The following is a 15,313-nucleotide window of genomic DNA, read 5'->3' as shown; positions in this document are numbered from 1 at the left end:
CTAAAGTGATTCTTAAGTTGAGATTCAACTGACATCCTTGTTGCTTACACACGTTTAAGTGTGCTCATCCTTGAAGCTCTGGAGCACCTCAGGAATGGCTCAGGCAGAGGGTGCACATAGAGGAGACCCTGATTCTGGGAATTGCTCTCATGAGGGCCATGCGTCAGCCCACAGAGTGTATAACACACCAAGCAGGTCTTGTGAAAAGTGTTTGAGCTTACTCTTTACCTTACTAAACAAGCACAAATCTGAAGTCTCAATCGGTTCATATATGTGTGAACATAAATGTGTTCATAACATGTGTGAGGAAGCCCAGGCAACATTTATCAGTGAAGCGTTTCACTTACTGATCTTTGGGAAGGAGTTAAATGTTTTAAGCTATGTGGAGGAAAGTTTTGAATCCCTGTTACAAAATCATAGTGAACAAGCATGCTGGTTGCTTTGGTTTAGCCTGGAAAATATACTAAATTGTAAAACACGGCTTACAAGCAAACACATAAAAGCAGATGGTGGCTTTAAAGTGAACTTCTCTGGGAAGCTAAAGCAGTGTATTTCACTGAAACAACTGCCATGGAATTCTGTACTGGGAGGGACTCTTCATCAGGGACTGTAGTGACAGGACAAGGGGTAATGGGTTCAAACTGAAACAGGGGAAGTTTAGATTGGATATAAGGAGGAAGTTCTTTCCTGTGAGGGTGGTGAGGCACTGGAATGGGTTGCCCAGGGAGGCTGTGAGTGCTCCATCCCTGGCAGTGTTCAAGGCCAGGTTGGACAGAGCCTTGGGTAACACGGTTTAGTGTGAGATGTCCCTGCCCATGGCAGGGTGGTTGGAACTGGATGATCTTGAGGTCCTTTCCAACCCTAACTATTCTATGATTCTGATTCTATGATTCTAATTTATTTTGAGATGTGGACTATTAGGTGGTTCAAGGACATCATGATGTGAACTAACATAACTTTTAGCTGGAGATGGGTATTTTGTGCCTGCCATTGTGTTATGAAATTATTACCCTAAATTCTTCAAGAGCAAATAAAATAACTCAGGTTGGGTTTTCTTTCTTTTTTTTTTTTTTTTTCTTTCCTTCCATTTAGCAGGATAACTAAACCAAAATCTACCTCAGAATCTGTTGGCTGGAAGCAGAATCACAGAATCACAGAATCCCAAGGGTTGGAAGGGACCTCAAAAGATCATCTAGTCCAACCCCCCTGCAAGAGCAGGGTAACCTACAGTACATCACACAGGGACTTGTCCAGGCGGGCCTTGAATATCTCCAGTGTAGGAGACTCCACAACCCCCCTGGGCAACCTGTTCCAGTGTTCTGTCACTCTTACAGTAAAGAAGTTCTTCCTGATGTTAACGTGGAACTTCCTATGTTCCAGTTTACACCCATTGCCCCTTGTCCTATCACTGGATATCACTGAAAAAAGCCTAGCTCCATCATCCTGACACCTACCCTTCACATATTTGTAAACATTGATGAGGTCACCCCTCAGTCTCCTCTTTTGCAAGCTAAAGAGACCCAGCTCCCTCAGCCTCTCCTCATAAGGGAGATGTTCCACTCCCTTAATCATCTTTGTGGCTCTGCGCTGGACTCCTTCAAGCAATTCCCTGTCCTTCTTGAACAGAGGGGCCCAGAACTGGACGCAATATTCCAGATGTGGCCTCACCATATAGCCAGACTTGAGGTAAAACGTTGATTTCCAGTGGTGACAATGACAGAGAACTAGAAACCAAATTATTAAAAGAAAGTTTTCTCAGATGCTCTGTTTGAAATTCAAGATTAAATGTGAACCTGAAATGGTAGGAGTAATGTGGTTTCTTACTATAGCTATAAATATAATGCTTTGGTATATGAATTCTCAGCTGAACAGCTTTGTTTTCTCTTGTTCAAAACTAGATTACTAAAGTATGTTCTCTTGACCTGAAAATCCCTATAGATTGTATTTGCATTGAAAGAGAAAGATCAGGCTATACTAGAATGGTATGTAACTATTATTTATGAATGTGAAGTTAATCCTTTAAAACAACAGAGAGGAGAAAAAGTTTATCATTGAAGAGTTTGTATATGGGCACACCTGGTTTGCAGCAAAAGGTACTGAAAACATAGCTGTAAGAATTGCAGAGAAAAAAAAAATCCAGTTTTCAGTCATATCACAGAATTTTTTTAATACTGTTCAAAAAGTACCTGACTCTACATAAACACCAACTATAACATGATGTAGACAATCGAGAAACAAGCAAATGTATTTTTCAATGCTAAAATAAATTACATTTGTACAGGTAGAAAGCAAAACCAATGCTGATAAAAATGTTAAGTTTTATGAAAAATCATTTTCAGTTCACATCAAAATAATAACTTTACATTCTCTATTTTTAATAGTATAAGCAGCAACAACATAAAAAAAGAACAAACTCTCACAGAATGTTTGAAACCAGTTGTTCATAAGTTATTAGCAAATTAAAAAAATAATAATTACAAGCACTTGTAGCCCACACAAATCTTTTAGAGTTGGCACCGTCTCTCTAAAACATCTATATTCTATATAGATTTCTAATTACAAATACCACCAGCAGCTGCCATATAATCCTATTAGTACATGTAATATACATAGTATATTTGTTCCCATTTGGCAGATCGGAGTGATTTAATGATTATTGTTTGCTAATACTGTCATAACTCATATGAGACAAAACCAGCCATATACATCAATTCATCACTAGATGAATTTTTTACTTACCTTTATGCTCTACTGGTCTGTATCTTTTCTACTTTTCACAGTATAAAATTGTAAGTGGCAATTGCAGAGATTTGAACAGAGGGTATAGTAATAAACCATAGCAAAAAAAAAAAGTGAATCCCGATAATTCAACTGAAGTCTTTAATACGTGCAGTGCACACTGAAATGGGTAGCAGATGAATTATTTGCTTGTTCATGGAGAGTATTGACTTCCTTTTATGAGATTCATGAAACTGCCAGAAAACTGTGTCCTGTTTCTTATTTTTGGACATATTCTCTTGCATCACTTAACACATTTAGTCAGTACAATTTTCCCATTTGGCATACCTGCTAAAATAGCAATGATGAAGAAGAATGGTGGGGAGGTATTTTTCACCAAGCCTAGCAAGTTGCTTCAAGACTGAACCTAATAAAATACATCTGCTCTTTGATTCAAAAGAAATTGGGCAGAACATCCTGTCCTTATCATTCTCTGCTGAACCAAAAGCCAAGATCTATAGACTTGGTTGGCCACTATCAAACTTTGATTTTCTTTACATGTATATTAGTCTGGAGTGATTCCATTGACCTCAATAGGCTGAGAGCCAATGCCAGTAAAGGACTTCAGCACTTAAAGTTATGCAGTGTAATAGCTAATTTGTGTACGATTTGGCTCTAGTGTGGAGGCAAAACCCCTTTGTTAAATGTCTGACTTTGGTGTGAAGTTTGTAAGAAGACTTGGGTGCCCAGGAAAGCAATGCAACATGGAAAGAGATGTCTGAGATTACTCTGCTTGAGCCAGTATGGAAATGAAATGCAGAGAAAATGCTAATTTTCAACCAGGATCCATTTCTAGACATGGCTGTACTTTTAATTTCAAAGGTGGATCACTTTTCCAATAGATGGCTGGAGGTAAATCAAATTAGTCCCTTTTTTCTGCAGTCTCAGAGAAGAGGGAACCTCAAGTTTAATTCCTTTGCCTATCTAAGCAAACTCAGACTTTCTCTTTCCATGAAGGGGTCTGAGAACTCCAGATGGAAGACAAGGTGGTTGCAGACACAAAGGTAAAGAAGGGCACATCCTCCCCTGTTGTCATTAAAGCACTTTTCAGGGAAGTATTTAAGGGTGGGGGTTTTAGCCAATACATAGCATAGAAAAAGTCTCCAATTCTTTGTAGTTGCAGTCTGTGTCTCCACTTCTTTTGCAGTCATCTGGTCTGTGCTCCAGAGATTTTTTAAAGTATTATGTCTTAAAAGGTCATATACCATCCTTAATTACATCAAGTTTATGTCCTATCAGGGTCCAGAGTAGCTGTTCCTTTTCTACTCTGGGACTCAAATTTGTTTCTATCTTGTGAAGTTATCTGAGTGAGATGAACAGAGGAAACCTCAACACTGAGTAACTGGAACACTTCCCAGGCAGTGGGAAGATTCCAATCACCTCTGGCAATGGTAGGGTTTGAATTTAGGTCTCTCACCTTCTGCCTGACAGATCTAACCTCAAGGCTTATGATAAAAACCCAGCAGCATAACTAGATCCATAGCCTTAAAACAAAGGATGATTTCTACTCTTTTCTGTAGGAAGTATGATCCTATTAGTCCATGAGCAGTGCGCTGTATGTACTCACTCATGGGATATACTGGGATTTAATGTAGGAACAGCTGTTTTGTGGATCCCTGATGCGTTTTAGCATGATTAGGTGTGTCAAGATCAGGGTAGTTCTGAGCATCCTCAGATATACAATGCTAGATGCCCAAGTAAGGTACCAGTTGAATAGTGATTTGAAAATTGAGTTTTAAATGTAGGCATTAAATTCTGCTGAAATCCTCACTTTAGGCACCAAAGTCCTTTTTTGGGTCAGCCCTGACACTGTCTCCAATACAATAAGGAAGTCATGGTCATGTAGTTAATCCTGAGCATAGTGCTCTGATTTCCCTAAGGACCTGGCATTTCTTTGTATGCTGTCTGTTGCTGTCACGTTTTTTCCTCTCAGCTCATAAATGATGTATTTAGCAGAATAGCAAAGTTGCACACTTTCCTCTACAGAATTTACACCCACAGCTATGTTGTCTTTCAGTCTGCTCTTGGTGTCCCTAAAGAAAACATCCCCAGGTGAACTCCACTATCATCCAGTGTCTGAATCATGGATTGGCTTTCCCAATTACTCTCTTTGGAGATCCTTTTCTCACAGTTTTGACCACTAAGTTTTCTTTTTGCAAACACAGCAACTGAATAAACATCCAAGCAAGCTAACATTTTTTTTTCTTTTAAAACTTTTAGCATTTTTTAATTAACATTTAACTTTTAATTTGCTTTGGTAGCTGGAAATCGATGGAAGAAGCCAGCACCTTGTGATCAACCAGGCTCCCATGAAACATCAGCAAGTGCTTTGTGGACCATGGTCTAAAAATCTCTGGTCTAAAGTGTCTGTATGAGTCTAGGCACCAAATGTTCAGATAGAAATACAAGGAAGCACATCTCCAAAGTCATGCAGTTATTCTTCAGAACCAATTAAGAATACAGTTCTTTTTCAGTATTGCTAACACGTCTTCCCAAATGGCCTGCCAGGGCAATTCAATTTATTTCAAGAGCAAAGATTCCAGGAGTGGTTACACCTTCACTCTTCAGGGTTGGCCTCAAGCGCAAAAGAAACAAGTGATTTTCCGAGGTCCCTGTAGTCAAGAATAACAATTGTTTCAACTCCTTTAATTCCCTTTCTGGCAGCAGCATTAAATTGGAAGGCAAATTCAAGCCATTCATTTGGTACTTGCACATTCTTTACTTAGATTGGAAAGTATTCATAATTGTACCCTTTGCTTTATGTCTGAAAAACCCTACTCTTATGTCTTAATGCCCTAAACAGACTAGCATACAAACAGCATCATGAAATCATATCTGTCTTTCATATTTTTATTGTGTCAAAATCATTGCCTTCTGTCAAAGGACTTTCCAGTCTTTGAGATCTCCTACTGGGCTCCTTTGAATTAATACTACAGTCACTATTTGATTGTTATCTTCTTTTCACCAATAAACTTTCCTTCCCTTGTTGAAATCCAAGCATATCAGACAAAGTGAGACTGGTACATTCCAGCTTGTACAAATAAAATGAATTCTGCCTTTTTTAAATGCCATTAAGGCTGATCTATCATTCATTAAAGATAGACTGACAACAAGGAGGTACAATCTCAGCAGGGTCCATCCCTGGTTCCTTGCGCAGTTAAAATTTCTGCTGTGTCTAAATGAATATACAAAAGATGCATGACTTCCCAGAATGAGAGTGAGCAAAAGTGTTCAGAATTTGGGTTGTATAACATTAGGGTTTTAGCCTCTTACAACATGGATTTAGGTGTTTAAGGGGTTTGTATGTGTGTGTGTGCTCACACATGCATACGTACATCATCTTGGCAATATGTATGAAAGCTGACAAGAAACTGAGCAATAGCTGTGGCCATGGTTGAGCAGAATTGTAATTTGGGAGCAGATGAGCTATATTTATGCTGAGTCACGGTTTGACAGTTTCTATTTCTCACTCCTTTTCACTGATTTTATTTTTGAGACAAGATTTTTATTTCTATCTGTATAATCCTTATTTTCACTGTTGATTTCACAGTGCAGTGAAGCCCACAGATTTTAGCAGGATTACGTTAATATTAAGTGTCCACCAAACATAAGAAAAAACTACAAAAATGGGAACCTAAAAGGCTAGGGAAAGATCAAGATGAAGAATGATCTAGTAAGGACAATTGGTCAACAGCTAAAGAATAAGAGAACAGATAGTAATAGAAAACCTTTGAAATTCACATTAACTATATCAGTACACTCTGTATATATCAAAACTATACTGTACTGATGGGAAACATATATTATCATATAAGTCTTCCATGAACAACATTTAAACGGCCTGTACTCCCTAAATGAGAATGTTTGTGTCACAGACTGATTGGACATGCTCTTTGCTAAAATGTGGGTTGTAACCTGTGAAGAAGATGCTTTCTCCTAAAGAGAGAGGGAATTAGGGAATCACAAGACATGCTAGTAATGTGAACCAGGAGGGAAAAACCAAGCTCTGGTCTGGAAACCGTACAGCTGAATGGAGCTGAGCCTGTGCTAACCAGTCGTGCAAGGAGGCAAGAACTACACATAAGCAGCAGGGATGTAGAGTCATGACTTGTATTGACCTGCCTTCTGGAGCAGAGCTGTTTTGTGACCTGCTGGTTCATGCTATAGGCATAGCTAGCAAATGACTTTACCTGGCAAAATAAGCATGCCCACAGACTGCTAATGGATAACACTGCCTTGTGCAGGATGTACAGAGTCACTACGGTATCTCTGTGAGGTGCTAGCCTGGATTCAGTCATCTATTACTTTTGGTTTTTAATGTTGTTGAGCAGCAAGTTGGTTTGCAGCACACAATGGTGAAATTAGCTTCCCAAATGAATAGAAAATGCTTTTTGCTAAAGTATGTGAATGTGCTTTCATCTTTCTTTTGTTTTTTTGTTAAAATATCTATTATTTTGGACATGGGGAAGAGAAAGGGGGTATGAATTTTGATTACAAAATATTTGTTATCTTTGAAGACATAAGATTGAAAGGTTTTGAAAATGAAACATAGCAGCCTTATTTCAAGGCTCCCTTCCATGAAGCTGTCATCTATGTAAGGCTACATCAACTCAACTTTGAATTGAAGTACATCACTCACCACTTCATACTATCCTTAAGTAAAATAAAACAAAACAAACCCATAAAAGCTTGGCACCTGAGGACAGCTTTGTCATGAAAGAGAGAGCCAATACTGTGTGCGTTTAGGGCCTGACTTACGAATCTTATGTAACCGTACCTATCAAAAATTATTTAGTTCCTATTCAGACTTTAAAACCCTTCTTGGCTGTATTAAAAAAGTGCTGTGACAATATGAAGTGCACTAAAATGTACTACCTTGATACAGGAAAAAATGTGAGGAATCCCCTTGCTTCTGTCAGTTGCTAAGAAACAAAGACTCTGTTGGTTCATGTCTCATTAGGTCTTCTCTGTTTTAACCTTTACTCTGTATTGCTTTGAAAGTATTTTTTCTTTTTTTTTCTTTTTTTTTTCTTTTTTTTTTTTTTGTCACAGTTCATAGCTGCAAGGCTTCAGCAGCTAAATAAAGTTAAAATCGATGCTTACTAAAGAGTAGCTAAATCACCTCTAAGCAGATTTTGACATAGGGTTTTCTTTTCCCTGTATATGTATTACGATTATGACAACCTCTCCACTGACAGTTAGTGTTCTTCATAATCCAGATCAGTCTCCTAGAACTCTGTCATTCAAAGTATGGAGAAAATCCTTAGGGTCTTTACCTGTTCCTTAAAAGCAAAAAATATGGGAGCCCAAATAAGTGTTTTAACTGGTAACGTTAGCATAAGAATGTCCATAGAAATGTGTTAATTTCAGTAGGGAGTGCAGCTATGATATAGCTTGGTAGTGCTGCTAGAAAGAGAATATTCACCTCAACAACTTGCCCTGATAAGGGAATTACAAAACAGTACTCCAGAAAATATTTTTTGCTACGTCATTATTAGTTGGCAACATGGTGAAATAGTCAGGAAATCTTCCTTGGGTTTTGTTGCTGTGAAGGTGAATCCAATGTTAACAAATTGAATTTTTGATACTGATAGAAGAGAATTTCATAAACAAATGTGTAGGTTGAGAAGTCACTTGTAAAGCCCTCCGTATTGCAGTCACTCACTGCAAAGCCTCAGCTTAGTGTTATCCACGTGTAACATATCACGGACACAATATGCTTCAACAAAAAGTTTGGTAGTTACTGAACATACATTACTGCTTTTTGAGATCTTCATAGAAAAAAAAAAGAAAGAAAGCTTGACGGGTTGGTCCCAGATTTGAGTCTGTTAGAAAATGTACATTCAATGTTTGGTCTTCTATTCTTGATAAAAGATCAAGGTTCACTTCTGGGTAAGGAATCAGCGTAAACAAACAAACCATTGTACAGTTGTTTACAATCTAGTTTCCCCCCCGCCCTATATATTGTACACACGGTTCATTGTAATACTAAAGCAAAGCACTTGGTATGTAACTGATTTAACAGACTCCTTATAAGCCCTCAAAAATAGATTCAGTGTTTCTGAAAAGCCCATGTTTTTTTAAGGCCACGAAAATCTGCCAAGAGTCATTTTGTCTTTAAAACAGCATAATTAATCTGATGTTTCCACTTCTCAAGTAACTCCTCTTCTTGCTCTCCACTTCTCACAAGATGACCCAATGCCTCTCACTCTATCTTCGTAAACACTGGAGATCTTGAAGGCTTGGCTGTCCCCTCACTACTTTCTTGTAGTCGTTGAGATCCAATGTTCCAACGTTGCCTTGAACTACATTCACAATGAAGAAGAACTTTGAGTATAATCTCTGATGAGGAGCGTGTCATACTTTGGGGAGGACGGGATACAGAGAGCTGATTCAGAAACCGGAGAGCTGGGAGATGCACTTCCAGAATCAATGGAGTCTCTAAAAGGAGAAGGAGGAGTTAAAGCTACTAACTCCTCAAGGTCTTGCTTGGTTGATGGGGTCTCTGGAGTGCCTTCCTTGATGCTGCCATTTGAAGGTTTCCTAGCTGACTGTGAAGCGCCGTTAACTTCAATGGCAGGAAGCGGTTGAATCTCTGCAAACGTGGTCATTGTCGTAGGGAGCTGGATTTCCCGTGGAATCAGGTATGAAGAACAAAGAGGAGTGGACACCATTGTCCCTGGGGTGGCTGTTGAAAGCATCATAGAGTTCAGCTCACTGATATTGGCTGTGAAGCGAGTAACTACACTACTGATCTGCTCCATGAGGGACCCTTGAGAGGAGCTACTTCGCTGGGGAGGCTCTGACTGGAAGGTGGGGGCATCATCTTCTGTTCGGCTAACGGAGGCAGTTCTGTGGCTCAGGGTGCTGATAGGCGAGGGAGTCTGCGGTCGGTACTGAGCTGGGTATTGCTCTTCTGCTTCTGAAACATCATAAAGGGTTTTGGCACTGGCCTCAGGAAATGTAGCGCTGCTACTATGTCGGCTACTATCTGTGCTTTTGGAAAAAGGCTTGATCACTGCAGTTTGATTGGGGTTCTCTTTTTTGTTGATGTGGATTGACAGCCGCTGCCAAAGGTGTGCTCCTCTGCTGCTTTTCTCATTCTGGGCCCAGGAAACGGATTTCCCATTAGAGCTGTAAACAGAAGTAAGATAAGATGGTAACTCACATCAAAATTAATAGTATAATCACTGTACCTATACCATGGGTATGTAGTGTCCCAGAGCTTATATTCATCATAAAGTTGACTATGATTTCATCTATATCTCTATCTATTGCAATATATCTATATCTATCACATATGTTCTAGGAAGACAAGAAGAGTATGCCAGCTCATTTCGCAGGCAATTTCTGGCCTCTAGCCATGACTTATTCTGCTAGTTCATGGCCACTGCTGACCCCTCTGCTGCTGTCCTTGGGACACAGGCAGTGTCCATCTTGGGGTAGGGAGCAGCTTGATGGCTTTCCTTCTGTTGGAATGGTGTCAGGAATAAGTGCTGTGCCACTGAGGAATGCATGGAGGATGAGGAAGAAGTAAATGCTTGAAGGGTACAGGTGAGAGACTTGGATGGGCTGTGTTGCAGTTGGCAGGTATGTAGGTTGGTCTGAGAGGATTCAGTGGTAAGGAGTTTGGTGTAGGGTGCTGGCCATGGGTTCCTGGTGTGAGGCAGGGAGTATAGAATGGGAGATGGAGAAGTATGGTCTGTTATGGCTGGGGGAAAAATACCTGTTTATAACCTACTACCTGGAAGTATTGGAGCAATACTCAGAAAAGGGTTATACTGGTTCTGGGTGGAGAACCGAGTCTAATGGGTGACTTCCTTTTCATCAAGGTGCTTGGTAAGTTAGCCACTACTAGCTTAAAAAAAGTAATTTTTTAATTGTAGGTCAGCTTGTAGAATAAAACTATATTCCTAGCAGGAAAGAAATAACAGACAAGGCATAAAAGCAGCTCCTCATGATGACCTGAGTTTGGAGACAGCAATAAACATTTTGCTCTACTGTCCTGCAAAATGAGTTCTCTCAGGGTGATTTCTCTTCTGATCCCATCATACCCTGCTCATTATCAAAGTAGCTTAGTTTTCTTCTCTTGCTACCTAGGAAAAGCCAGCTGGGGCACTTATAAACACGTAGCATGAAACCACTCCTTTTCTTTTTCATCTTCCTTAGGCTGATGAGCTGGTGTTTATACATGCATTGACCTAAAATTCTTGGAATTAAGAAAGACCATTAGAAATATTTCTTAGCTGAAACAATGACTCTGAAGTGATGTCAACAGGAAAAACGTAAGTCTCCACATACAAACAAGCGTTCTTTATATATAAAGTGCAACAGATCTTTAAACAAATCACTTCAGTTTCCAAAACATTTGCTAAAGCCATTTAGGATTTTAGAAAGACAACCACATTGGAGACCCTGGCAAAGTATCACAAATTTGTTGCTTGTTTGCTTGCTTGCTTTTAAAGCCTGAAATAGATAAACTAACACATTAGTCTGCAGTGTAAGTTTGCAAGACACACAGTTTACTAAACACAGATGACTTTATACCAGCCATTATGTGGAGGTTTGCCACACACTATCAGTATAATAGCTCTTCCAGGCAGCTAAAAAAAATGCATGTGCTGAGTATAAACAAAACCTTCTTGTGGGTTCATATCCATGATTACATTACATGGAATTATGATGGATCATGTAACACAACATATGCTGACAGCTTTCCCCTTCAAAAGCAGCATGACAGAATCCAGTAGACAAACACAATGTAAACCAGTGGGTATTTTAAGAGAGGCTAGACTGGGAGATGATCTGTGTGAGTATATAAGGGTTCATTCCTTTTCTGCAGTTGTCATCTTGATCTTGGACATTAACTGTAACATATTCCTACCCCAAAATGCAAGAACAACTGATGTCTTGTTTTACTATGCCTCAATCAGAACAAGAGTGAAAAGCTAAATCTAAGCTGTAGCACTGATTACTTTGACTCTTGCATCTCGGAGTTAAGTAGGAACTGGTACTAACATCTTCCAAAGGCAAATCATTGCTTCTGAGGATTGCCTGCTCTTCTCGCTGGAACATGTACTTGGTGTGTGTATGGAGCTGTTTGAGAGCCCTGGCTCCTTGGCCATTCTTAGTCCCAAATTCAGTGGGAGCTAGGTGCCAACAGCAGGAGCAGGATTTGCATACTTTAGCAGATGAGATCTCGCCTCTTTTTCTGGTTTCTGATTGTGAGACCTCCCAGCTCCTGTTGAGTTTGAGCTGGATCAGGAGGCTGGGTGACTTTGCACTTGTAACTTTGATCTAGCAGAAAGAGAGGGCCTAGTTCCAGTCCCGCATGTCCTCCCTGGTGGGGTCTCAGTACCTGCTGAATTCAGAACTCAAAGGGATCTGCGACAAACCTGCCTGCCAAAGAAGTGAAATATGCCATTAACAAGAAGGATTAACCAATGCAAAAAGAAATGCTTACCAGAAGAAAGAGGTGTATTCTAGCACTGTTCCTGACTTCAAGCACTGGCTTTGTACAGATGTTCAAACCCTGTGGTTTTAAGTGTGTGCATGAGTGCTAAATGCATGCAGACGTTTACAGTTGACTAAAAGTCAGATTGTAAGACATTGCGAAGAGAACATATCAGTCCCTTCCTGGTCACCCTTCAGGAACCAATTATTACATAAGGATACAAGGCTGAGGAGCCTGGGGAAAGGAAAAGGGTGAAATATGGAGATGTGTCCAGCCCTTGGCAAGGTCAGCTGACAGTTAAATCTTCAGTGGAGCAACTGTCACCAGCTGGTTTTGGGTCAGTGTTGACTGATGCACTAGCTTACTGTCTTTGCACTGTGCCCAGCAATAACCAAGCTGTATATGTGACTGGTGGAGATCCTAGTGCTCTAGAGGAGAGCAGTGGCTGTTTGATGTAAATGTTGTGCAAAAGCCTGAAAGACCTGACCATTATTCATCGCAAATTCCTTGCTATAAAAATCTGAGTAGAAATCAAGCAGCAATTTATCAGTAAGGAATGAACCTTATAGTTAAAATCCTAGTAGTTTGCTCAGAAATAATTGGAATTGTTATCTCAGAAATGTATCACCCACTTTATTATGCTGCACCTACTTACTACAAAGTCAACACTGAACTGAGGTTTGCAATCATTTATTGACTCTGTGAAAGGAACACCACTTGTTTTCTTATATTGGTTATGAAGCTGGGTTACAGATAAATTGCAGTGATAGTAAGATTCTGCTCTAACTGCATATTGCTACTCAAGTTAACTGGAAAACACTGCAATGAACATAAATTTAAAAATAGAAAAATAAAGCTAGATTGGAGATACATACTATGATGTCTACTAATGGAATTGTTCACATTTACTATGCCCAGCTCTGCCCTTTGACGATGGGAAACTTTAGGTCAGGGAAATTCTAGACTTTTCTTGCAAACGGATTTTGGCTCCTTCAGATGATGAGAAGAATTACACCTTTGAGCTCCAAAAGAATTCCACTGCTAAGACTGGCTGAATCCACATTTTTCTACCCCAATTTGCTTTTCTGCTGGCACATTGCACTGAGTAGAGCAAAGCAGAGTACAGGTCATATTTGTAGAAGAGCAAACTCCAATCAGCGACACAATTTCCAAACCAAGATGTGAGAAAAATGCTTTTGTTTTGCTAGAACAAACCCTTTTGCGTGGCATATGGTTTTTTTGGGGGGGTTATGTTTTCTGAATTTACCATTTCTTTCACTATATGGCAATTAGGTTCGCCTTTATGTATAAGAGGGATTTCCTCAGAAGTAGTAATTTTAATCATTTTTTTCAAATCTTTTTACTTAAAGCTGCTTTGATTTGATTCGAAAGCTAAGCTTTTCCCCAGCTTGCTAGACTTACCATGATATAATACGTACAAGACATGAAAATGCTATGAAAACTTTCAGTCTTTAATATTTTGATTATTTCCCCTACAGTTGTCCACTTGACAGAATACTAATTAGTAAAATTTCTCATTTTCTTCCCTTAATCTTTATAGTGAGGCTAAAGTTTTGTCTTCAGGGCTTTGTCCTGTGTTCATAAGGGATGTTAACTGCTTTATAATCACTTAAGTGTTAAGAAAAATGTTCCACTCCCCTTACGCATGATTTGGTGTGGTTTCTGTACTGTCTAGAATAGATCACTTTGTCCTTTGTTTTGGTTGAGGCAGCAGTAGTTTTCTTTCAGCATTTCTTGCTCTGTGGTATGACTGTATATGAGATGATGAATACCTCTGCCACCAGGGTTTATTTAGCCAGATGCTATTAAAGCAAAAGTGGTTTTTTGTGTCTTTCAAAAAACAGAAGAAATTAAAAACAGAAAGAGGAACTGACAGTCACAAAAGCTGAAAGCTCTTATATTTTAGCAAGGGTGGCATTCTCATTAATTACCTGAAGTTCTAAAATCGGTTCTAATGACGAGTGCTTAGGGACTAGTACTGGGACGGTTGATGATATCATATGTAATTTGAAAATAAGTCACTTATTCTCTTGTTAATAACTTTAAATGAAATAGGAAAATCAGTTTAAAATTATGGAATTTATTATTTGCTAAGAAAGCTTAGAATGCACAGATACCAAATATTATTCAGTAGTAGAAACTGGAATACAAGGGAAATTGATAGAGATTAACATAAATTTTTATGGGAATTTTTGTTCTGTGTCATGTATCAATATCAGTATCTATTTCCAGATTTGAAATGATAAAACTGAAAACAAATACTGGACAATATGTGTTTGCAACCTGTCCTCACATTAATATAATCAGGAATGATTTCAAATTCTTTAATTTATAAGCCCATACAGGAAAGTTTGTATTTCAGAACACTGATATAGAATCGTAGAATCATCAAACAGTTAGGGTGGGTAAGGACTTTAACATCATCCAGTACCAACCCCCCTGCCATGGGCAGGGAAACCTCACACTAAACCATGTCCCCAAGGCTCTGTCCAACCTGGCCTTGAACACTGCCAGGGATGGAGCATTCACAACTTCCCTGGGCAACCCATTCCAGTGCCTCACCACCCTCACAGTAAAGAACTTCCTCTTTATATCCAATCTAAGGTTCCCTTATTTAAGTTTTAATCTATTGCCCCTTGTCCTATCACTACAGTCCCTAATGAAGAGTCTCTCCCCATCATCGTTATAGGCCCCAATATAAATTTTAGGCCCCAATATAAATTTTATTATATATAGGCCACAATATAAATTTTATTGAACTAAAATTGGCAGCAAAGTTATGCATAGATGTTTCGGTGGCTGAAGCAGAGTGTTGCATTCAAACTTGAAGCAATATCATTTTTTTAAGAAGCTGACATAGTGTCCTGGTTTCAGCTAATTTTCTTCCCAGTAGCTGGTGCAGTGCTGTGCTTTGGCTTTAGTCTGAGAACAATGCTGATAACACACCAATGTTTTAGTTGCTCGCTAGCGCTCACCCTGATCTCTCAAGTAATTTAGCTTAAACTATTTCCATGCTGCTTGTTCTGTAGAGATAAATAAGAATGCAACACAAAAGAGGAA

At 39.2% G+C, this 15,313-nt stretch overlaps 1 protein-coding gene across 1 annotated transcript in view; it reads right to left on the bottom strand.

Moving 5' to 3' along the window:
• Positions 1-9,089: 9,089 nt before the first annotated feature.
• Positions 9,090-15,313, bottom strand: part of GRM5 (glutamate metabotropic receptor 5) — a 265,098-nt gene continuing 258,874 nt past the window's right edge. The window contains exon 11 of the mRNA XM_065675884.1: positions 9,090-9,912. Within this exon, the coding sequence (XP_065531956.1) occupies positions 9,090-9,912 (823 nt within the window). The remainder of the gene's footprint in view (positions 9,913-15,313) is intronic.

Source organism: Lathamus discolor, chromosome 4 (assembly GCF_037157495.1).
Source record: "Lathamus discolor isolate bLatDis1 chromosome 4, bLatDis1.hap1, whole genome shotgun sequence".
Classification (NCBI taxonomy): Eukaryota; Metazoa; Chordata; class Aves; order Psittaciformes; family Psittacidae; genus Lathamus; species Lathamus discolor.
The sequence above is the reverse complement of the archived record's forward strand: the minus strand, read 5'-3'. Positions and strand labels throughout refer to the sequence as shown.